General features: G+C 42.2%; 3 protein-coding genes across 12 annotated transcripts in view; 1 reads left to right on the top strand and 2 right to left on the bottom strand.

Annotated features, from left to right (window-relative positions):
- Med12l (mediator complex subunit 12L) overlaps positions 1–25,320 on the top strand; it is a 297,109-nt gene that overhangs the window by 91,019 nt on the left and 180,770 nt on the right. The gene's annotated exons all lie outside the window — the stretch shown is intronic.
- Gpr171 (G protein-coupled receptor 171) lies at positions 879–6,263 on the bottom strand. 2 transcript variants are annotated; one of them, XM_057756844.1, is made up of 2 exons: positions 6,180–6,263; positions 879–2,264 (listed from the first exon to the last, which is right to left on the bottom strand). In XM_057756844.1, the coding sequence occupies exon 2, from the start codon at positions 2,240–2,242 to the stop codon at positions 1,256–1,258; it is 987 nt and encodes a 328-aa protein (XP_057612827.1). In that variant the 5' UTR covers positions 2,243–2,264; positions 6,180–6,263; the 3' UTR covers positions 879–1,255. The 2 variants fall into 2 exon arrangements, with proteins under 2 accessions (XP_057612827.1, XP_057612828.1); XM_057756845.1 differs by lacking the exon at positions 6,180–6,263 and adding an exon at positions 4,457–4,504.
- The window catches only part of P2ry14 (purinergic receptor P2Y14), a 44,089-nt gene continuing 34,181 nt past the window's right edge, over positions 15,413–25,320 (bottom strand). For both annotated transcript variants that reach the window (XM_057756840.1, XM_057756839.1), the window contains exon 2: positions 15,413–16,827. In XM_057756840.1, coding sequence (XP_057612823.1) covers positions 15,787–16,803 — 1,017 coding nt within the window. In that variant the 5' untranslated portion in view covers positions 16,804–16,827 and the 3' untranslated portion in view covers positions 15,413–15,786. The remainder of the gene's footprint in view (positions 16,828–25,320) is intronic.

Here is a 25,320-nt window from a genome sequence, read left to right as displayed (position 1 = left end):
TGGAATGTTACAAATACACACAGAAGAGCTGCTCTCGGTAGCACATGCCTATAATCCTGGAACTTGGGAGGTAGATGGAGGAAGATCAGGAGTTTAAGATTATGCATGGCTACATAGTGAGATCAGTGCTACATACGGCAAGCTGTAGGAGGTCATGGTGTCCTCCCCATCCCCTACCCCCAATACACACACACACAAGAAGAGAGAGGGAACTAGACCAAAACACAAACTCATTCATGCTGATCAGTACTTTTCTGATTTTCCTAGTAAGTTTATTCAATGCCATGCCTCACCTGGGTATGTGTTAGCGATGGCGAGAATGTGCTCACAGCTGGAGTGACTTGTACTTTGTACTGCAGATTCTTTCTGATTGGCCGTGTGTCTAGATTTAAGAGATACCATGACCTAATCTAGGCTATGTTCCTAGCATGGCCTAGTGATGAGTCCTTGTCTCTACTTTAAGATTCTTTGGCTAGTCTTATATTTCTAATACCTTTGATGTGGATTTTCACTTCCAAAACAGCTTTAACAACTAACATAATTTAACAGCTCCCTCGTGTTCTTAAAAACATACCCCATGTATTTGCAACCCCCTTTTAAAATTAATTAGGAATAGGGTCTCATTTTATAGACCAGGATGGCCTGCAATTCACTAGCCAGTGCTAGTCACAATCTCATAACAATCCTTTGACCTCAACCTCCAGGGTGTGGAATTAACCACTGTGATCCCAGTTCTGTCACTGTTAGCTTTTTATAACTAAAAGTTGTTACTGCTGCAAAAAATCAGATGTTAAAAGTAGGACTACTGAATAGCGCATTTGCTAACTTTCAAAGTGGTAGGATAAAAGTGAAGACAATGCGGGTATTTTGATGTCTTTATTTTTTAGGTTGCGGAAGACCTTTAAGGTTGTGTTGCTGACGAGTTTCCTGGCAGCTTAGATGCAGATTATTTGGCATGTTTTCATCAAGAAGTTGCAATGAGTCTCAGAGTCTCTGCCCTGGCTCTTCTCACGTTGGTCATCCAGGTTGACCTTGGTTCAACGTGCTCTGGTAACTTTCCTGTGCAGATATTTGGGCTAAAGAATACCAGCAACTGTGTGAGTACAGGGCAGGCTTGTGTTGAGAAAAGGACTTCCCACATGGTTTGCTAGCCATCAGCAACTTTTATTATTAACTATCTTCTTTTATCTGTGAAAACTATGACCAGCTTTGTGGTTCAGTCAGAAAGCAGGGCTGGTATGCGAAACCCCGTGTTTTACACATCACTTTCACATCTTGAGTTTTCTTTCTGAGCCTTAGCCTTTTTAGGTGAGGCAAAAGTCTCAGTGACCTTCAGTCGAAATGCGTTTGAGAGATGATAGTACAGGATTGGATCAAAACACAAATTGGACACAGCCAGGAGCAGTGTGGCCTCTTTGGCTTTGAAGAGGGAGATCCTAGTTGAGCAATCAGATATGACGTCTGTCTGGCTGAGGGTGTATGGGATCCTGACAGCGTGGTAAGGAACAAAGCAGATGATGTAACTGACCGTCACCAAGAGAATGTTGGCTAGAGCCGTCTTCACGTTTGCACAGTCTGCATTGTCTCTGTTTCTGTACAGCTGCCGAATTACAAGAAAGTTGGATATCAAAATGATGGCTGAGAAATTTAAGAATATTGCCACACATATAAAATTTGTCAGCAGATGCCAGTTTCTTCCAAACTCCTTTTTGAACTCCATGCAACCTACGTTTGACTTTTCTTTGATGTCCTTAATGGGAATCAACATGTTCGGCACCATTATAAGAAGGACCATGAGCCACACGACAGTCGATATCATCTTTGCAAATCCAGGTTCTTGTATTCGGTATATTTTGCAGCTGTGCGTTAACTGAAGACAGCGGTCAATGCTGACAAAGGCTAAGAAAATAATGGAGAGGTACATATTGATGTAGATGAGGCAGGCTGTTACTTGGCAGTGGAATATCTTTAGCTTCCAGGGTGCCACACCCAAGTCAACAACAATTTTTACTGGCAATGCCAGAGTGAGCAGGAAATCAGCTGTAAGCAAGTTGATTAAGTATATGCTCACACACCTGTGATTTGTGGTTTTCTGTATAAAAGCCCATGTTGCAAAACAACTTCCAATGATTCCAATGAGGAAAACTAAATAAAAAAAATATGTAAATGGTTCCAGATCGCTGTAAACTGGACAGAACAGTGAACTATTTGTCATCTTCAGAGATAAGCTTGAGTTCAACATTTAAAAATAACCATCCAGGGCTCTGTTAAAAAGAGTAGGAGGGAGATGTTAGTAACTAAAATTATGAGATACTTTTTTAAAAGAAACATTTGTACTCAAAATGTCATGGTCTTTCTAGTTCTTAGGAAGAGTTTCATTGGGCTAGTGGGAACAGCTTTAGATTGTTTGGAATTCTCTATTGTCTGATTTCTGTGACTTTCAGGAAATCCCAAGTAAATTTGCTCTTAGGAAGGGATGTTTTTGACCTTGTGGGTTTGTGTTGCATGCTGTCTGTGACCAGTTGAGGGTGAAATTTCTTTGCAGAGGAGGTAAGTGACCAGAGTTTCTGGGAAGTGGAGAGAGGAAGGTGCTGTGGTTTTGTCTGAAAAAGAGTTCAATGTAGCTTTCTGCATTCTTTTTGTAGGTTTTGTAGATTATGCTGCCAGAACCTAGGCTGGTTGGAGAAAAGAGATGACAGTAAATGGAACAAAGGTTTTTATATTGTTATTTTGAAAGCAGGTCCTGTGGTTTGAATCCTCTTAATAGATTTTTAGAAATAAAATTTTGTCTCTTATTTTCAGCGGGAGGAGTTGAAGGGTTAGGCTCTGGCTCTGAATTGATGCCCACGGTCTCTCTCATCGTGTTCCGGTTTCATAATGGTATAGACCTGTAAAGCCAGCGTTGTGGCCTCCAGCCGTGTGTGCCTGGTGAACACTTCCAGATTGAATTTAGTTGTAATTTTTAAGTCTGAGTACCCATCGTATATTTTTTTGTTATATTATGCTTGCTATGTTAATGAAATTACTTTCTTCTGTTTCTTTTTACTTTTTAAAATTCCAATGGAAAAAGTTGTATCGTTGGAGTTTGACAGGTACTTTGTAGAACATAATAATGGCTGTAACTTTTTCTACGAAGTGTTTTTAGTAGGTCTGTGAAAGTGAATCTTAAAGCTTCTAGAACATGGGTCTATATTTATTGGTTACAGCATTTTTCAAGAATGGGTCAGTTGTATCTGTATTGAAACTGGTATGTTTATTGGACCTGTTGGTACTCATTCATAACCCATCACTCAGGAGGAACACTAGTTTAAGCTCATTCTTGGCTTAATGGCAAGGCTAGCCTGGTATACACGAGACCTTGCCTCAATCTAAAGCAAAACGGAGCAAAAGCCCCTTCTAACTTTCACAGTAGAGAACCACCACAATCGAGCCTGATAATGTTAATAAATTTTGTCATGCTCCTTCCAGGTAGAGAATACTGGCTTGACTTGTGGGCTCGAGTTAGACTGAGCTCCCTCTGGTGTGGTCTAGTCTCGCTTCATGTTTTGGGACACACGTGGTACATTGTGTGATGCCTCCTGATGTGGGCAATCTATTTTCAGATTAATTAATATTCCTTTTTAAGTGAAGTCCAAAATGTCACTTTCATAAAGCAAATCTACGTGGAATTTTCTGAACGTCCCAGAAATGAGACAGTGTAAAACCTGGGCTTCTCAGTCTCCAGAGTTTTATCAGGAGCAGAGTCACCTGTAACGTTGCAGGATACTCAGACTTCAGTGACTGACTCAGCAGCCATAAAACCCTCTTTAAATCAAACAACTTCTAATGACTGTCCAACTTTCACATCTCAAAATAGTTAATGATACAATGTGTGCCTTTAAAATTTATTTGTTATTATTATTATGCTTGTTCATGTGCATGTGGAAGTCTGTGGACAGACAACTCTGTGGAGTCCGTTTTCTCCTTCCACTTCTCCAGAATTCTGTGATGGGACTTAGGTCCACTCATGCACCCAATTTACATCTTCACTCCTGAGCCATCTAATGGCCCTGACGTGTTTATCTTGGAATGATGCAATGGTTGCAAGAAAGTTGATAAGGGAGATGTCTATCTAACTGTCATAAGTGTTACTTAAAGGTTACATGCTCTTCGCTTTTCCCCACAGGATTTATGACTTTTGGGGTTCACTGGTACCGTCATTCTGTACCAACCAACCTTAATGAAAATGTTAAAGCATTACTTTTTATTTTTGATGACTACCCATTTTTTTATAGTACATTTTATGAGTCCTGTTGTGTGGTTGCTATAATCTGAGGTATACCGAGCTAAAATCCATTGCTTGGAGAGCTGGCAAATTACAGAGCCAAGAGTCCATCTCAGTCATATTTTAGAAGCCATAGTAATGTCAATGAAGGTTCTAATGTTAAGGATTAGTGCTCTAAAAACCAATACTTACCTGAGGGTTATGTGGCAGGAATATTCTTAGAAGTTTTCACATAAAACAGCTGCAGTAAACTTCTTAGTTTTAACTTTCCTCCCAAGCACTCTAGTAATAAGAGAAGTATAGACATTCCATGTGTTTTGCAGTGTAATCTTACTGTGTGTGCGTTTACACAATATGCTTGTGTATATATATACATTTATATGTGTGTATACATGCACAAACACACATACATTTAAAGTATCACTTTAGGTCTTTTATGTAATTTCTGTACACTGTCAAAGTTACCATCACTGAATATTCCCTTAATATTCCTGGTGTCTGTCTTTGTTTTCAGTGCTGGGTTTGGAACTCAAGGCTCCTGCATACATAGCATGCGATTTTCCACTGATCTATCCCTTCTTTAATCCCGAGTCTCAATTTAGATTGTTTGAGTCTGCACCGCCTGTGAATAAGTCCTACTCATCTCTATACCTAAGCATGTGGCATAACTTTAGAATTGTGGCACTTTAACGATGGGTGGATTCTTTTCTGTCCTCAAATCAATTGAGGAGACTGCAAAGTGCCCAAGATTTCCACAGCTTATTGGAGCAAGATGAGGATCTGTACTTGCTGATCTCTGGACTCTGAGCCTTTCTCCTTCTTCCTCTTTGTGAGTCCTGCCTATAGACCTGTGGGAGACTCTTCACATCTGAATTCACGCTAGGCTTCTCTGACTTCCTTATAGGCATTTCTGATGTTGCATAGTGATAGAAAATAGTAACTTGTTTCTGTAAGTGCCCTATTGCTTGAATAACTATATGGCAAGCTCTCGTTTTATCAGTAAGACATATGGTAACGAGAAGAATTATAACAATTTGTCTTGATTGGTATTCTCTGTATTTATAACTGACCATCTATTCCAGAGTGGGGTAATTTACTTCAAATAGTTACAATGTAACTAATGCTGAAGAGTCCTGAGTGCTTGGCATTTGCTTCTTAACTGTGTCTAGATTGCCATGAAACAACAGTTTCTCAGAACTTAGCATATGTTGATCAGTAGGCAGAATTGTATCATAACAACGTCCCAGGCTCTCTATCACAAATCTCAGATCCAAGAGCTTGATAAACTCCGTGGCAGTGGTATCTGTGCAAAGTAGGCATACTCAGCTATGTTCTAGCAAAATCCAGAATGAAAATTAAATGTCTCCTTGGCTCCTTCTCATAGATGGCTCATTACTTTGGGGATAAAACAAAGAGAACAAAACAGAGTAGATTTTCCGTGGGAGCCACGGTAGACATGCTTTGAAATGTGCTAATGAAGGACTGGAAGAGGAACGTCTGGTCATGACCTGCTGGGAAGATACACCATGTCTGTTCATATAGATCTAGTTAGAAAAGTGACTAGCTCGCCGGGCGGTGGTGGCGCACGCCTTTAATCCCAGCACTTGGGAGGCAGAGGCAGGCGAATCTCTGTGAATTCGAGACCAGCCTGGTCTACAAGAGCTAGTTCCAGGACAGGTTCCAAAAGCCACAGAGAAACCCTGTCTCGAAAAACCAAACCAAACCAAAAAAAAAAAAAAAAAAAAAGAAAAGTGACTAGCTCAAGATGTCCCCTCCTGGATAATTGGTCTAATTTATTTAAAGATAGATGAGGCCAAACGAGAACAGAAAATGCTGATAGGAGTCCAACACTGAAAATCATGACTTTGATTCCCATGGGAAAAACTGAATTAGTTAGCCATTGAAAAGGACTTACCTGGTGGTGTCCTCTGAGCCAGGCCTGGGTCCGGGTCTTCAGAGAAGCGTGAGCTGTTTAGTTAGCCAGAGTGATGGCAGTCCCATTTTGCAGGGTTGTCTGCTGAACTAAAAATTTCCTTTCCTTTTTGTGTGGTTTTAAAATGTTACAGATTGACGTAGATGAAACTGTGGTTTGCAAATGGTTTAAGCTGTTTGAAAGTCTCCTGAGGAAGTTTTCTTTTCTTTTTTTTTTTCTATCTTAAGTAACTTAATTCTCAGTTACTGTTTTAGAGAAGATATTTTTATTTATCCATCATAAATACCTTGCCTGCTTTTTCTTTTATTACTAGAAGTACCTCAGACTTTTCCGTTTTATAATAGTTTAAAAAATACCAGTGTTAAAGTCTTGAAAATGATGCTGAGTTTATGACATAAGACAGTAAGGCATGTAACAGATACTTGTTTAGTGTAGCCATAGACACTAGCATTTCAAAGGTACAATTAAATAATATTGTTGCAGCTTATATTCTTGCTAAGATATCTGTTAATTTAAAAATTCCCAATACAATGGCCAGTAGACGTCTGTAGTCCCAGCATTTGGGAGGCTGAGGGAGGGGGGAAGCCATGAACTTGAGGCAGTTGGAGGGAGGCCGGGCTCTGTTGTGAATCTAGGACCAGTCTAGGCTATCAAGTGAGACCATCTTAAGAAATTAACCCAAGATAGGATCTGATGGGTTGTGGTTAATTTGTTATTGTTGTTGATGCCAGAAACATACTTTTCTACATTTATTATTATTATGTGTGTGTATGTGCATTTACCCGTGTGTCATATAGCATATTTGTGGAGATACATGACAACATTAAGAAATCAGTTTTTTCTTTCCACCAAGCAGGATTGTCCTCAGGTTGTCTGACCTGGTGGCAAGCACCTTTATATACCTTGAGCCATCTTACCAACTCCATTTTAGAAAAGTCTTGAACGAAAAAAAAAAAATAAGAGAACATTATTGGGCCGGGCGGTGGTGGCGCACGCCTTTAATCCCAGCATTTGGGAGGCAGAGGCAGGCGGATCTCTGTGAGTTCGAGACCAGCCTGGTCTACAAGAGCTAGTTCCAGGACAGGCTCCAAAACCACAGAGAAACCCTGTCTCGAAAAACCAAAAAAAAAAAAAAAAAAAGAGAGAACATTATTGGAACAACAGAGAGATAGCTGCCATTCTCCCTTTTCTTTGGTTTATGTAATTAACTTTTTCTATGTTTATATAAACCACATAGATGTAATTGTGCAAATGACTTTTGAGTTATTCCTTCATGAATATATTACATGTAAACCAGGGAGCTGGCTCAGCAGGTTACAGTGCTTGCCACCCAAGTCTGACAGCCCAGGTCCTGGGAACCTGTGTAAAGGTAGAAGGAGAGACCCACTCCATAACCTGTCCTCTGACAGGCACATACCACCACGATACACACATATCCACACTCATATACACACATCATTTTAATAGTGCATTTAAAAAATGTATTTCATCTCTTTTCCAAGTTATGAGACTAAAACAATCAGAAAGTATTTCTCAGCTTCACCCCAACAGCTTAAAGAAATGAGACATGCATTTAGAAATTATACCTTATGTTACAAAGTTAACTATTCCCCTACAATGACATTAACTAGTGTCTGCACAGAGCCTAACTCCGAGGTTGTAGCCTGCCCAACAACTTGCTGGTCTGAATGAGAAGTATTGCCTCATTAGTGATTGGCTTTATTTTTCTTTCATAAGAGTAGACTCCCCAACCCCTTTAGCCAAGGCCTTGAGTTGTTCGAGCAAGTTAGAGCAAGGCTAGCTTTTATGAAAATGAACATGAGTTTCTGGCCTCAAACATGTTTTGATAAATACATTTATTGTGATAAACATAAATTTTGTTGTGAGAGACCTACCTACCTACTGTCTATCTATTATCTATTGTGGTGAACGTGCTGGTGCACATTTAATCTGTAAGTGCCAAGCTGTGCCCTCCGTAGGAGAGACATTTGCAGGAAAGAGAGTTGAGGTAGTGAATCAGAGCTTTTATTCCCTGGGTCTAAGTGTGAGGCGAAGGGAATTTACAGGTGGAATTGGTTGCAAATTGGGTAGGGAGTGGTTTTAGTAAGATAGGAAGGAAAGCTGGGATAAAGGTTTCCTGGGGAAATTTTTCTTTATTTTGGGTAGGTGTTTTATCTGTTCACTTCCTTGTTTTAGTTTAGGTTTAGATGACCAAAAAGTACAAGAAACTAACTGTTGTTAAAAATCTAAGACTAGTGTTTATGTTTGGGTTGCCAAATGTGAGCAAGCTAACGTTGTGTTGGTTCTTTGTCCCTGCACCTCCTCCCTGAGCAGTACAAACTAATTTTGTGTTTATGAGATAGGATTTTGCCACATAAACCCAGAGTGGCCTCAGACTCACAGGAATCCTCCTGTTTGAGGCTCTCCACTGCTAAGGTTACAGATATGTGTCACCATGGCCTGGCAGGAACCAATTTTGTTATAGTGAAACCAAATTTTATTTTTTCATTTTTAGTTTTGTTTTGAGACATGGTCTCCCTTCATAGACAGGCTGGCTTGAAGCTCCACATCCTCTTGCCCCCGCACTCTGGGTTTGGGATTAGCAGTCCAACTGCATTCTCACTTTGAGAATCAGTTCTGACTGTCTGAGTTGCCGGAGAAAACGTCTTCCTCTATTGGCCTTAGTAATTTTAAAATTTTGAATATTTCGTACATAGGAACTTTATATCATTTCAACCGCGCTCTCTCCCTGCTCTCACTCACCCTGTGTCCCACATTCATCTCAAATTCATGATTTCCTTTAATAATTATTTTATACACATGTGTGTATATATAAATATAGACTGCTGAACCCATTTGGTGTTGCTTGTAGCTGTATATATTCAGGGCTGATTGCTCCGGATTAGACAGGTCATCAGGAGGCTCATCCCTTGAGAATACCGATTCTTCCTCGTGAGCCGTCACTACTGGCCGGTATTTCTGCATCTGGGGATGGCGCCTTGTGATATTTTCTCCATCCACATTGGCGTGTCACCTGGTGGTGTCGTTGTGAGTTCAGCTCCCTTGTCATATACTGAAGACACTGTCTCACAGCGGATGTTCTTTACAGCTCCTCTTCTGAGATGGTCCCTGAGCCTTAGGTTAGGGGTTGTACTGTAGATGTATCCACTGGGGCTACACACCCCACAGTCTGCGGTTAGGAATCGTGCCGGTTGGTGAAAAGTAGCAGCCATAGGTTCTCCTCTAGAGTCCACGACCTCATCACCTAGGCACCTTGGCTAGATTTATAATACTAGGCATAATTTCCTCCTATTTAGTTAGCTTTAAATCCCGTTAGAAAGCTTTATTTAAACATCTCTCAGTTGTAAGTGCCACTATTTCACCCTTAGGGATATCTTCCCCTGCTGGCCAAGTTGTGGTTGGTAGGTATCACAGCCGAAGAGGACCATTGATTGCTTTTATTCCTCGGCAGCTTGCACAGCATCTTAGGGTGCTTGAGAGACCGGGAGACTTCGGGGTCAGTCGCATCTGAGTTCCTCCACTTCCTATTTCTCAAGTATGTGGTGTCTTCAGCAGTTGGGTCTGATGTTGAGGTTCTGGGAGACAGCCAGGGGCAAAAGCAATAACCTGTATTGTTCTGGGGCATTTCTTTCACTTTAGCAAAGGACTAGATGGGAGGCTCCCCTCGCTTGACACTGCATTTTCTGTTCAATAGTCTGTGTCTCTTGTGGGAGGCATTATCACCCCAAGTGCCACAGCTTCCTTCATATTTATGGATATGTACATGCACATTTATGTATAGTATATGTGGCGTTTTTATTTTCTATTTTTTTATTTTGGTTTTTGGAGACAGGGTTTCTCTGTAGCTTTGAAGCCTGTCTGGGAACTCTCTCTGCAGCCCATACTGGCCTCAAACTCACAGAGATCCACCTATCTCTGTCTCCTGAGTACTGCGATTAAAGGCGTGCACCACCACCTGGCGTATATATTTATTTTGAATTAGACATAAAATAATGTTTGCCTGTGGCTTTAAGGAAACATCCTCAGTGTTATGTATCACCCTCCCCTCCTCTCCTGTCTCTGTTCTGTTTATGTCCCCACCTCATCTCCCTCTCTTAGCTTCCCTCATCACAGCCCCTGTGTTCTCCTCTCCCTCCTCTGGAGCTCAAGCTCGAGAAACTAAGTCTTTAATGCAGAGGTCTCATTTCAGTTGCCTGAGGCTCCTTCTGTCCCATTGAGGGTCAGTACTTTTCAGGTCGTAGCTTGTTAACGTTACAGGAAGCTGCATGTCACCACTAACCCACTATTTCAGAAACCCAAGTGGGAAGAAATGAGGTAAAGGTATTTTCTCCTTATTTTGATCATGGTGATACTTTAGTTTTAAGAAATGATATAGTTATTTTTATATTTTATATGTATAAAATGATAATTTGCCCCACAAATTGATTTGTGGTCCCCTATGCTATCCATAGCATCATTGAAAAATTATTCAACACAATTTCCAGATAATAATATTTTTAAATTAAAAAAATTTTGAGAAATTTGTATGTGAGTCCTCTATATTGTTTCTGTCCCTCCCATAACTCCTGTTATGTCCTCCCTTCTTTCAAAGTCACAGCCTCTTATTTTTAAATTATCATTGTTACATATGTATACATGTGTGTATACAACCTACTGAGTCTGACCTTGCCTGTTTGTGCTCGTGCCCAGGCCTGACCTCTTGGGATTGGGCAGTTTATGTGGGAGTATGTCCCTGGACAAAAGCTGTCTCAGCGGCCAGGGAACCTGTAGCTCGTCATCTAGGGGTGGGATTTGCTTTAGCCACACTTGCACATCAGCTGTTGGTGTTAATTATGTTGGACTTATTTAAATAACCATACTGTTTAGAGTTCGTAGGTGACCTTCCCCTGTGACATCTAGGGGGCGCTATTTAGCCAGAGGCGTCCTGGTCCTGCAGCTCCTGTATTCCTCCCCAGGTGTTCATTGCAGACATGTCAGTGGTGACTGGGCATGCCACACTCACTCTGCAGTTTGACCAGCTGTGGATCTGTGTAGTAGTCTCTGTCTGTTGGAGAAGAAAACAAGCACATAGCTTTTCTGATGGTGGCTGAGAGCTGTAGTTATCTGTGAGTTTAGGGATAACTGTTTGGAAGGCAGTTAGAAGTGCCATGATTTTGGAGAAATGATGGTAGCTGCTGCGTCCTCGAGTCTGGAGCAGCCTGACAGGAAGTAAGCGTCTAGGCAGTAGTCTAACTGCAAGAGAAACCTTAGTAAATGCTAATGATAGCATTCTTAATCATGTGTTGCCATTATTGTGTTCTGACTGTAAGTTTCCTTGCTGCTTGGGTCTTCTGTAGCATGAGTACATTTCCTGGTTTGGGTTTACTGCTTTTTATTTCCATATTGAAAGATCTTCTAGGATAAAACTACTGTCTACAATCCTTTCTCATCTTAAGGCATGTTTTTCTTCAACTTTCTTCACCAGAAACGTGTTTTATACTAATAGGTGTATCTCATTGACATACCTGCAGCCCTCAGACCTCTCTGATTGCCTCATCCTTCATGGCTACACTGACTTTTTTTCTCTGTCCTTTGCTATTATTATCTCTGGGGCTGGTGAACAAAGTTAACCCATGGGAGCTGTTCACAATTGCTGTTGCATCTGAAGAAAAAGGAATTTGAGCTAATTTGATACTTTAGATTTAAGTGACCACTCACTTATAAGCCAAGTTGATGCTGCTGTGTAAACAATGTAAAAAGACGGTCACATGTAGACAGTTGATAGACTCATAGCCACACAAGAAGAGAGAATAAAACACCCGTCGATTCTGTAGTCCCTCATTAGCTCTGTCGGTGTTGAAGGTGTGCGTGTATGTCTGTATGCAGGAGCTGGACAATAGCATAGGGTGTTTGCTATCAATTTCAACCCTATTCCTTTCTTCCGTTTAGGCATGGTCTCTCCCCCAAACCCAGAGCAGAGGCTGGCCTTGAATTCCTGACCACCCTGCCTCCTCTACCTTCCAAGTTTTGGATTGCAGTGTGAACTTGTGTGTCAGGCATGTACTTTTATAAAATTGTAATCCACATGTCATGAGACTGTAGCAGCAAATAGCTGGCCCAAAGGAAGTAGTGACCTTTCGTTGATGGTCACACAGAAATAGTTCCAAACAGATGCCCACATAGAGATGTACACCTAAAAGATCACCCATGCCAGTTTTTGGAAATCAGGAGGGTGTGATAATCTGTTTGTAATTGGTATAGTATCCCTTTAATTTTATTTTTGAGATTATAATATAATTACATTTTATCCTCCCCTCAAAACCCCATAAAACAGCAGTTCTCAATCTGTGGATAGCTACCCTACCCTTGGTGGGTCGAATGACCCTTTCACAGGGGTTGCATAGCAGATATCTGAATATCAGTTATTTACATTACATTTTATAAAAGTAGCAAAATTACAGTTATGAAGTAGCAATGAAAATAATTTCGTGGTTGGGGCCACCACAGTATGAACTGTATTAAAGGTCGCAGCGGTAGGAAGGTTGAGAGCCACTGCCCCACGTACCCTTTCCTGATATTCAAATTCACGGTCTCTTTTGTCATCAATCTGTTATATGTGTTTGTATACACATAGATAGTCCTAAGTATAACCTGCTCAGTCCCTACAGTGTTACCTGTGTGTATGTCTTCAAGGCCTTTTGGCACTGGGCAACCTTCTTAGATTACAGTTTTTGTAGCGAGTTTACTAGTTGTCATACCCTGGTGTCCAAGGTTCTGGGTGTGGCTTTAGGTGGGGGCTGAAATAGGCCTTCAGTGTAAAACCAGGATCAGATTTGAAGCAGTTTTCGTCTGCCTACCATGGTGTAAGCCTCCATTCTTAGGCGTTCTCGCACATCTGGAGTTTACATCGTGACAGGACCCCTCCCAGAAGGTTTCTTGAGGATGAGCCCGGGGTTTTCTTTCACTGGGTCAGTTCTGATCTTGTTCCATCCCAATTTGTGACTGCTGCATTCAGGCTGGCTGCTTAATTGCCTAGTACTGATTCACCTCTGCTAACTGTATGGCTCAGAACCTAAAAAGTGGTTTTCTCAATGGGAAATGTTTCCTTGTGTTGCTAGAAAAAAAAAGAAAAGAAAAAAGAGGGTGGAGGCTGAGGAGGTAAACCAGAAGGTGAATTATATTTAAAAAAAATTGCATCATGAAATTTGCTGGCAAGTGGAAGAACTAGAAAAAAATTATCCTAGTAAGGTATCCTGACCCAGAAAGACAAAAATGCTATGTATTTATATGTGGCTGTTAGCTGTGAAGTCAATGAAAACCAAGCTACAATCCATAGAACCACAGAAGGTAGATATAGAGTAAGGGTCTAGGGGGAGCAGGTAGATCTTATCAGGAAAGGGAAATAGAAGCGGGGGGGGGGATCAAGTGGGAATGGGTGGGAGAAAGGATTGTGGGAGGGAATGTGGGGAAGAGACAGTTAAAAAGCTAAAAGTAAGGGGCATTTGAGGGCTAGTATGGTAAGTGCAGAACCTTTCTAAAACATATACATGTATGAAGGTAATCTAAATTGCCAAATTATAGGGGAGACAGAGTCCTAACTGGTCATTTCTTGTCACTAAATGAAGCTTCCAGTACCAGGATTGTGTTACATCTAATCTAGTTATTGGTCAAATAGACCCCATGGGAACCCTAAAACAATCCAGGCTGTTGCCAAGACTGCAGGTTGCTCTCCGCCAACTGACAGCAAGGCCTCATTGCTGAAGACAACACCTACACAATTCACCCAGCATGGAGAGATTGAATGGTTGTCTCCATAGAGCCTTTGCCCCTATGGTCCAGCGTCTTTGGTACAGAAAGGTACTCTGCTCGGCCTCAAAAGAGAAATGTTGGCACCAAGCCTGCCACCAACCCTTTACCAGTGTTGCACAGCTTGCAAGACACGGTAGTGTAGTGGCAGCCCGAAGCTTGTGAGAGTAACCGACCAACAGTTGATTTGACGTAGGCCCAGCAATGTAAAAGCCCCATACTTTTACATTTCCTATAAAAGTGAGGCAACAGTTGGCTAGAGTTAGAAGACTTGACTCTTGGAGAGGCACAAGTTCTCAGCTCACTGTCCTCTTTTCCATCCTGTTGACATTGCCTTCTCTGCCGCTTGAGCATCTGTGGGCGCCCGGTTATAGCTTCATCTACAGAAGCACCCATATCGTGTTCCTCATGGCCTCTTTAGCTACAGTGGTATCTGAAGAATGCTTAGGTTAACTCTCTGTTGCCAGGGCTCTGCCCCGTTGTTTCTAGATGTTTCCCTGCACCCAATAGTAGTTCTGGCACACAGTAATGTTACTCTGCTGTGATTTCTAATCCCATTTTCCCCCTGACATACCGTTTCCTAAACTGTCTTGCTTTCCTATTAGTCATGCGCCTTAGCATAGTGGTTACAAAGACATTGCTTGGTCCCACAGGGCAAGGTGACTTTGTATTGTGGAGAGAAGAGGATGGCAGCAGAAGAGATAACCACGTGACCCAAGCTTCACTTAGTACCTTTCTTCACTTCTTACATTTGCTTCAGTAGCCTGGTCGGGGGAGGTTTGCTCTGGCTGTGGGAATTCTGAAGGATGATAAACACAGTCCCCTTCCCATCCCCATGTGCATTTAGTCCAACACGTATAGCAAGCTTAGAGCTCAAGATCTGACTGAAGATCTTGGGGAGTTTTGTTCTTTGTTTATTTGACTGATGACTGGAAGTGTGGAGTTTCTGGGCAAGTGGGGAATGTTGTCTAGCAGCACAGGAACGTTCCTGTTTCAGTTTAGGCTGTGTTTGGTCTAAAGCTTTAATAAGACTCAGCGCATATGAAATACTCATTTGGGAAAGTCAGAGACAAGTAGAATGTTTCCATTTTCTGTGTAACCACCTTCTTTGCCCTGAAGGTGTGACTAAGCACACTGTACTGAACCAGGTATGGTTGTGAGGAAATCTGGGGGTATTCCTTCACACATTGATTCTTTTTTTTTTTTTTTTTTGTTTTTTTTTTTGGTTTTTCGAGACAAGGTTTCTCTGTGGTTTTGGAGCCTGTCCTGGAACTAGCTCTTGTAGACCAGGCTGGTCTCGAACTCACAGAGGTCCGCCTGCCTCTGCTTCCCGAGTGCTGGGATTAAAGGCGTGCGCCACCACCGCCCGGCCTACACATTGATTCTTAATATAAAAGAAATCCCTGATGGTTTTGAAGGCAACTTGTTTATTGGTACATACAGAATGTAAAACATTAAGTAGATATGAGCATTAATAGAAAAAGATATTTAGGAAGAACATCTGAAAGATTGGGTGTCCCGTAGGAAGCAAGGTAATAGCAGAGAAGGGTTTAGTTTTGGTTATTTGCTGTTCCTCCATTTATTTGATATCTAAAAAGTGATGTGCCAAGACTTTCATTTTACATGGAAAGTTTGAGTTTTATTGTACCTATTGTTTTGAACTTCATACTTCCTGCCGGATAGCATTGGTAGAGAGGTTACTTATAGTCAAAAGCATGCATTTTACCTACACTTCTTAATTGTCATGTAACAACATGGACAGTACTCGGAAGGGCGTGGGAAGTCACAAAGTATCTGTGCTTTCATGAACTGTATTTCCCCTCTTAGTTTTGGACGTGTCTGTGTCATTCTGGACGCTTAGTGAGATGTGTAGCTTCTTATTTAAGACTTCCCTAAATGGCTGGCATAAGAAGAAATAAATAATGGGGTCCAGACATACGTTTGCAGCAGAGAGTAGCAGAGTGAATTCCTTCACGTAGAGCAGGGTTTCCTTTGACTGGCAGCTATAATGAGCCTCCGTCTGACTCTTTGTGTAAGGGATTCTGGCAATGTGGTAAGGTACAAAGCAGACAAAAAAAACAAGCACAATGCTGAATATGTTGCGACTGGACTTCCTTTTGACCGAGATGGAATTCCTTCTGGACTTCAGGTGAGACTTGAAGATTTTCCTCGTTATAGCCGTGTAGAAGATGATTAATAGAAGAAACACAATCCAGAAAATGCTCACGAAGGCGTAGTTAGATGCTTTGTGCCACTTCCGCCCCAGCTCATTTTTGAGTTCCATACACCGTATTTTCGTAATCTCCTTGACGCTCTGGTTTGTCAGGATGATGTTCGGGACAGCGAGGAGAAGCATGAGCATCCAGACAATCACAGATACCAGTTTGCTGTAGTTCACTGACTGGACAACAGAAGTCAAAAGGGGCTTTACAATTTTATAATACCTGTCAAAGCTGATGAGCCCAAAGAACACGATGCTGACATACATATTAACGTAGAAGATCACGGCAGAGACTCTGCACACAAACACATTCACCTGCCAGGGACCGAGGCCTGAGTCGCCAAGGACTTTGAAAGGGAAAGTCAGGCCCATCAGAAAGTCAGCCACAACGATGTTCTTGAGATAGATGATGAAACTCTTAGAGCTGGGCACATAAAAGAATACCCATCCCGAGATTCCATTGAGGAGGATCCCTGTGATGAAGACCACGCAGTACAACACAGGAATGATCTGCTGCGTGATCAGGGTGTTCCGGGAGCAGGACTGGTCTGGAGGGTCTGTGGTGGTTGAATTGGCCATCTCGTAACTTCTGTAAGCGAGGATCTGGGTAGAGAAGCAGACTAGTTACTTATAGTACAATTTTCGGCCTTCATGTCATTTGGGACTGAGAGCTGATAGTGGAGGAACGTGAATCTGGTGAAACCCGCCAAGATTTTGAAGCGTTTACTCCCTCTTGTGGAGTTTTTATCTCCCTTCAGATGGAAAGCATGGGGCGAGCTCTCATTAGCCCTGAGGGTGGCATTTTCCTCCCATACAATGCTTTTCTTCTAGAGTCTGAGGAAAGACTAATTTGAATATAGGCTTGAAAAGTAGCAACTGTAAAGACAGTATATTTTAATACTGTATTTATATTGTAATGTCTACAATAGTTTGTAATGTGTCAGTCTTCTCTCTGTATACTAGATAAAATGATGAACTCATAAAATGAGCCTTCCTAGCACTTTTGAAGAGTTGTTGAGGTGGATAGGTAAAGAAACTCACAATGCGTATGTTTTTTACATAAGACAGTATCTTAAAAACATCTACACCTACACTTTAGCTGGGATTTTTAATAATTAATGAGTAATTTTTTTAACTTTTTAAGAGATTTATTTGTACTTCATGTGTATGAGTGTGTTACTTTCCTGCATGCATGGGTACCATGAGTGTGCAGTGCCCCTGGAGGCTGGAAGATCTTGGATTCCCTGAAACTGGAGGTACACAGACAGTTGTGAGCTGTCATCCCTGGTGTGAACCAAACTGGAGTTCTTCACAAGAGCAGCAAGAGGCCTTATAACCTGTGCTCCTTCTCTCCTGCTTGACTGAGTCATTTTAAAAAATTGAGCCTTTGTATTTTCATTGAAAAACTGGTTGCAGTATTTTCATAAATCAGAAAATAAAATGACAAAAGTTCTACAGAAAGTTTAAGCATGCTTCCCAAACTCTCTTCTCAATTAGACCTGTCTAATGAGTTGGTGTTAGCCACAAGCGGCTTCCTAGGGTTTTTTCTTTTCTTCTTTTGGTTTTAAATGTCAGCAGTGCTTCCTGAGGGTGGGTGCTCTGTAGGAGTAAAATGTTCACCAAATCGTGCAGACAGGATGAACAAGAAAGTGCAATATCACCATATTTGTAAAACATGTTGAAATGACAAATTTAAAAGAAATATTTCATTAGCTAAATGTGTAGTTAATCTTAATTGCAGTTTACTTTAAAAAGTACAGGACATATTTGTATTCATTTGTTTCTGTGTGTATGTACCAACAGTAGTTAAAGATGAGGAGGCTGAATTTGGAGGAGGGAAATGGGGGAGAGGATGCAATTACATTTTAATTAAAATTTAAAAAGTCAAAATTAGAGCTAGTGAGATGGTTCCTTGGTAAGGACGCTTGCTGCCAAGCCTGATGACCTGATCCCTGGAACCTGTGTGATGAAGCAAAGAACTGATTCTGCAGCTCTGACCTTCATGTTGCCTGGGTGCTTGTGTACACACACACACACACACACACACACACACACACACACACGTACACAAACTCGCACACATACATACACATATACACACACTCACTCATACACAAACACACATATACATACATTCACACACATCATACTCACACACACATACACACATATGCATAGACACGCATACTCACACACACATACATATACACATTCATACACACATATACACACAAACTCTCATCCATACACACACACATACTCACATGCTAAATTTTTATTTTTTAAAAATAAAGAAAAGCCAGACTTACATTTTATGGTTCTTAGTATGTAGGTTTTGGGCAGCACTGCTAGGGAGCTCCAGAAACTTCTGATGCCCTGTGTATTATTTATGAATGGGGAAAGCTTTGATGTAGGACAGCAGAGGATAGATTTATTCAGACGGGTATCTCATGCCTACAGGGCCTGCTTGCTTTTCAGTGTGTGCCTAGAATTGTCAGCACCTGCTGGCAGCCTCTCAGGCTTCTGCCTTCCTCCTCATGTCAGCGTCCTGACTCAGTAACCTCCAGTTCTGGGAGTCCCCCTTTAGCCTGATTCTCTGCACCCTCCTCCTCTGCTGTAGGGTTAGGGTCCCTCTACTTCTTTTTAGTTTTTTGTGTGTACTTGTTTTGTTTTTTTCCTTACACGTTGGATCTTCACATAAACTTTGTGTAGAAAATTGATTGCTACCTTCATAGCTGGCAGGCTGCTCTTCATTATTGAGCTGGATGCCATTTTCTTTAAGAAGTTTTACTCTCCCATACTGAGCTATGATTGGTTGAATGTGTTGTTCCGTGTGTGTGTGTATGTGTGTGTGTGTGTGTGTGTGTGTGTGTGTGAGCGTGCCTTTCTCCTGTCGCAAGGCTCATCTCTGGCTGTTGTGTTTCCTTCAGAAGAGAGCCTAGTATTTAGGGCATTAAGTAGATGAGATAATTGTAAGATAAACACCAGACATGCATTACCCCTCTCAGAATACTTGCATCTAATCCATAGTTGTGGGAAAGGGATTGCTGAGGACAGTGTGTTCCTTAGGTTATAGATGTATCTTGCTTATATTGCCGGTGCCTGGCAGCATGTTTCCTACATAGTTAGCGGCAAATTATGCCAGTAAAATAAGAAAATGCGAGAAAGGAGGGATTATAGCTATGCAATACGAAATCCAGTTGTATTCCGTATAAAAAGTATAACAGGACCAGCAGTGTACTGCTTTCTTTAGTGGAATGCCTTTTTTCCCCCGTGTACTTTCTTTTCATGTGTCTTATGGTAAAACTAGAAATACATCTTGTTACTTGATCCTGCCAATGTATATATTTCTTGTGCAAGAAAAAATATTTAAAGTTACGTCCCCCATAGAAACTTTTATTCACTTTTCCCTTCTCGAGCCACTGCAGTGTGTGCTTGGCTCTGCAAATGAGTTTGCTGCCTTGATGGTCTCTTATGTTCTTACACATATATTATGGCTTCATATATTGTAAATAGCATTTATGCTACTATAAAAAATACCTGAGATGATTGATTTCCAATAAGAATAGAGTCACTTTGACTTATAGTTTGGGCGGCTCCTGCTGATCTGGACCTATGGCTGGGCAAAGGAGGGAAGTTAAAGGAGAGACTGGGATCCCATTGTCTCCATCCAGACCTTGATGTACATTTCAGTATTTATCTACCATCTTCCAGTAGTGTCACTCCGGGATACGTCTTCAACACATGGCCTTTTAGGGACATTCAGCATTCAAGCTGTAGTTGATATTAAGTGGTTAGTGACAATGAGCATCTTTTCCATGTTTTCATTGCTTTCAATAACTTGCCCCCTCAGTTACATGAATTTTTGTCTTAAAGCCAGCTTCCCAGAGCTTGAGTGAATGCATACTGCTGTTTTCCTGGCTTTCATTTGGTGGCCTCCGTCACCATCCTCTTAGCTACAGGGGTGCAGCACTCATTTATTTTCGGGATTATTTTGAAGTTGTGTATACAATTTTGAAGGAGAGAGAGTCGAACTGCGTGATATATAATTATGTAATGAAGCAGAATTTCCCTGAAATGATTTAATGAGAGCCAGATTCTTTCCCTTTTAGGCTCTAGAAGTCAGTATAAATAGAACGGTAACGCATTTCCCTGAAATGATTTCACGAGACACCGTTCCCTTCTTTGTAGATGCTCGTGTAAAGTAACTTTCCTGGTGTCTTGGGACTTACACGGATGTGCGAGTTGTAGTATGTCTGATTGTGAACACCCCCGACACCACCCGCCATGGTGGGAAAAGTGGCTGCTCTGTGTTCCTGTAGGTGCAGAGAGCCCGTGCTCACACTTGCAGGCAGTGCCTCCTGGACCCTCCCTTTGACCTGACTTGGAGGGGTCAAGTGGCCTTGGTAATGGAATGGGAACAAGTATCTGTGATTTGTTTGGTTTTTCCCCACACACTTGGCAGTGGTCACTGGTAAATGTCTGCCTGGGCATGGAAGGGTCTGAGACCCACTGCTGCTGGAGGAGCTGTCTTCTTTACCTTTGCCCTATGTTAATATGCCAAAAGGCTCACACCTGGCACACCTCATCCTAATGTAAATTGTAAAACATTATTGATGACAGCTTTAAACCTCTTAAATATTACAACTTTTTAAAATCTTGTATGGGATACATCTGTGGGTGTAGCTAGCTCAAGATTGTGTCGCCTTTCTGTAGGGTGGATCATTGACCAACTTCAAAATGCGTGACTATCTAGGAAGGCACCTATGAAAAGTGAGTTCCATACTGAGCCCAAAAGTCAGGAATGTCTGTTGCATAAGAAATAGACAAGGTCACTACTCTGATCCGGGACACAGAGAGGCTAACTACAGATCTTTACCTTCCCTCTCCTCCAAATCTAATCCCCCAGTTTCATCCCTAGCTTTGCAGCAGACCACCTGTTGAGGCCTCCCTACACCCCCTTCCCTCCTCTCTAGTCTATTGTACAAATCAAACCTCTCTCCCTGCTCATGGCTTTACCCGAGCCCCCAACACCAGCAAGCAGTTAAGTCTTCCTGGGAAACCCTAGGCCTTTTCAGCCTGGGAAGCAAGTTGGCTCTATCCCTCCATGTCCAATCTCTTAGTCTAATGTCCAGAATTCTAGCAGAAGCAGACCATCTGCTGTGGCCCACCTCACTCTCTGTCACCAGTACCAGGGTACTAAGTAGATCCTGATGTAATACCCTTCTTTCTTCCTTCCTGTGGATCCCTTTAGCCCCCCACATCCCATCCCCATTCTGCAGTGTCAGCTTTCAATACCCAGAAACTCATTTTCCCTGGAAACCCCCTGTTCCCACACCTACCAGGACCTTAGAAGCACTTCCTACCAGACAAGACACTGCCACCACACTCTTAAGAACCAGAGAAAACAGAAACCAAGGAACAAAACACCCACCCAACAAAGACAGGACCAGTTAGCAGCACCTAGAATTTCACACTACTATATTAGGTATCTCAATTCTGTCTCTGAAGAAGAGAAATGATTCCTTCATAGCATTTTGAGAACACATGCAAAAATACGTTACTATTTTAAAGTAATGCTTTGTTTTACAGAGTGGCTAAGCCCAGTGCGACCTCATCTTTGATGTGGCCTACATTTCATAATTTAGAATTTTGTGTTACAAAATAAAAATGGATTAAATTCACTGTGTGTCATGCAGTTTGTATTTCAAGAAAGTATGGCTTTTAGTTTTGCTTTTTCTCCCAGTCACTGTAGTTCCAGCTCTAGGGGAATCCAGCGCCCCCAGCTGGTGCCTGCGTTTTTGTGTGCTGCACGCATTCACACGCATACACACACAATTACAGTGTATCGAGTATTTTTGTATACTTAAAAAAAGGAATAAATGTGCCACTCAGAGATCGCTGGGCCAGTCATCCTGCTGGACTCCAGGGCCATGGGACCTCTGTTGTCACTATAGCAGGACCCCCAGGTGATGTGTCTGTGTTACAGCCTGAGAAGCTAGCCCAAGTGAAACCAAAGGCAACCTTCTTCTTCTAAGACAATGCACAAAGCCCACACAGCAGTCTCCCTGTGGATTGTTTAAACCGGAGGTAGCTCTGTTCCCCTGTGGCAATGCTTGGGAACAACTGTCAAAGACTTCCCGGGAAGGAAGGATGGTGCTGCTCATCTAGTAGGGAAGGAATGCAGCTACATATACCACAAGATGTCAACAGAGAAGAGGCTTGCAAATCAAAGAACACAAACATTAACCCTGTGATTTCCTGGCAAAAAAAAAAAAACCCAATAAATGATTTAAAAATTATATCCTAAACACTTCATAGCCAGTACACTCAACATGATTGCTCAGTTTTACAGAAGAGTTTGACAATCCAGAAAAAGAACAAACACACAGGCTGAGATATCTCACAGTTACACAGACTGGCTTGCCAACGTGTATCCTTGGGACTGGAGTGATCACTCAACACAGCAGTAAGGAGAAAACATTGCTCACGCAATAGTAGAGGTGTGTACGATTCTGAATTTTCTAAAGAGCATTTCCCACTTCCCTTTGATTCCTCTCTCAATAATGTGCTTCTTTCCTTTGGTGCCATTATTCTAAGTGGTTTCCAAGGAATTTTATGTTTTTAGAAACTTTATAATATTGTTTTAAAATTATTTTAAATTAGCAAATTGAATTTTATGCCTCTTAACTCTGCCCTCAGTTTTCTAGCCTTTCTGGGTATTTTGGAACTCACACCTTGACCTTTGTCCCAACTTGTCCTGCCAATATGGTGACTCCTATGGGGTTATGAATTGTCATGTCTGCTTCTGAGGCACAGACAGACCGTGGAGTGTGACAAGTGACTTCAGGGAAGAGGCTTGGCTTGCTTGCCACACTTGGGTTTCGCAGAAACACTTCTACTTGGCTGCCTGCTAGAGCCTCGCGGTAGCTGTTCCAGCCGCACTGCCCCCTACTCATGGCCTCCGTGCGTCTTCTGCAGCTCAGCCAGCAAGAAGCCAGTTTTCACCCTTGCCCAGGAGCAGTCCTTTCATTTTAATTTTTTTTTTTACATGCTGAGGATGTTCAGCACATATCCCAGAAGCCACTGTGGATCTAAATTCTCAGTTCCTTGTCCTTTGCTCAGTTGGCTTGTTTTCTGACCGCTGCATCCTTTGAGGTTCCTTCTTATTGAAAGTCTGTGTTCTTGTGATAAACTGTGGCTCTTAGCTCTTGTGGATGTTCAGTCCTTATTTCTTTGCCAGGATCCCAAGATCATCCATCCATTTGCTTACTAAAGACATCAAACCATGTTTGCTGGATGCCGTGGAAATCATTTGTCTCCGAGAACTCTAGAGGACCGAATTGAGTGTGGCACTGTAGAGTATAAGAGGAAGGACCTTTGTCGCCCCAGGAAAGCTGGTGTCAGGGCAGCCTTCCTGAGCATGTGATTAACAAAGATTGTCATGTGAATTGGCTTTAGTAGATGAGGAAAAGGATGGAGGGTATTGAGACAGAGGATGGTATAGGATCAGGCATGAAGACCCAGGAGATGACAGGACAGTAGAGTCATGGATTACCTAAACATTTACATAAAGCCTTGCCCAGGAATCGCTAGGAACTCTCATCTTACAGCGTGGGCTTACAATGGTTTAGTTGCCAAGTTGGATAGGGTAGGCTATGCATGTCCAGAGGGTATTGAAACTTAGACCTGTTAAGCGTCGTACTTCAGAGACAGTTTAGGGGGCACAGAGCATGTGTGCGTGCATGCGTGTACATGTGCATGCAGGCACATGGTGTCCTTAAGTTTCCTGAGTTCTTTTAGGAGCTAGAAGTTTTTTTTGAAAGGCACGTATTTGCATTTGTAAATGTGTTTTGCAAATGCTGTTTTATGTTTTTGTTTTAAAGCTCTGCAAGGTTTGGGTCCCTTCAGTTTCTCTCCTCCTCCTCCAGGCACTACTATTTAGACCGGCTCCCTTTTCTCTGCCAGCTCCTAAACTGTCCGTTACAGATGCCCTGCCAACTTTGATTTTGATTCAGCTCCCACCTTACATGCTGATGTCTAAGACTCTGCTGCAGGAGAAGCTCGGAGCTGCTGTATAAGTTGGTAGGCTACATGGATCGCCCGAGTTCTCTGGCAAGAGGAAGGCCAGCTGGCTGCTGCTTCTCTTCTGAGGCCTATTTTCTGTGTTGTAGATGTGAGCCGTGGATAGGCCTGACCTGACTTGTCTAGCTCTTGGCCACTGTGGCCTTCCAGTTCAGTGATCCACATCTCTTGTGATAGGGAACTGTTAGCTCTCTCTTGAGAAATGCCTGTGTGCTCTTAGGCTGGTGTGCAGACCCCTAAGAACTTAACTCTTTCACTGAATATAAACGTGGGTCTGTCTTCGCTTCCTTATAGTCCAGACTTCAAAACTCAGGAAGAAAAACTATTCACAGTCAACCTTTTGATTATATGCGAGGCAGTCCAAGGGATAGGAGCTAGATCAGCATGGACAATAAACTGATAACAGTGTCCAAGCCTGGTGTTGTAATTCTAACCACTTCCCCAAACACAGCGAGTGGAACTTACAGAAACCTGAAAGCCTGCCACATCCGGCCCATCTGCTAATTTTCTGTGTTCAGTGTCTTGTGATCGTGGCTGCAGATGAGGGGAGATGCTAGTGGAGGAGGGTAGGGGTGGTGATGCCGGCACCTGTGCTCCCCAGACCACGGCCCTGCTGAGCTGCAGTTCTCAAACCTCGGAGTTGCATATCAGCTATCCGGCATGTTAGATATTGATACTGCAATTCATAACAGTAGCAAAATTACAGCTATGAAGCATAACAACAATTTTATGATTGGGGGTCGCCATAACATGAGGAGTTATATTACAGGGTTGCAGCATTAGGAAGGTTTAGTACACCCACTGCTCTGCAGGTTGTAAAATGGCAACACTCTCCTGGCCTCTACACCACAATCATGTCTGGATAGCCTGGGTGGTGCTGTCGTAAAATTTCGCTCGTTACTTTTATACTTGTCAGTGTTTCTAAGCCTTGGACTAATCAGTTTGGGGGCTGTCTCGCTTCCTTGTTGATGGTCTGTTTTGTGCCTTGTTACATGTTCTGCTGCAGTCCTG

This window comes from Chionomys nivalis, chromosome 24 (genome assembly GCF_950005125.1).
Source record: "Chionomys nivalis chromosome 24, mChiNiv1.1, whole genome shotgun sequence".
Taxonomy (NCBI): Eukaryota; Metazoa; Chordata; class Mammalia; order Rodentia; family Cricetidae; genus Chionomys; species Chionomys nivalis.
This window is presented reverse-complemented; position numbering and strand designations above follow the sequence as displayed.

Excerpts from the sequence above, each read along its gene's own strand:
- Gpr171 (XM_057756844.1), bottom strand. The coding sequence starts at position 2,242 with ATGTTGAACTCAAGCTTATCTCTGAAGATGACAAATAGTTCACTGTTC.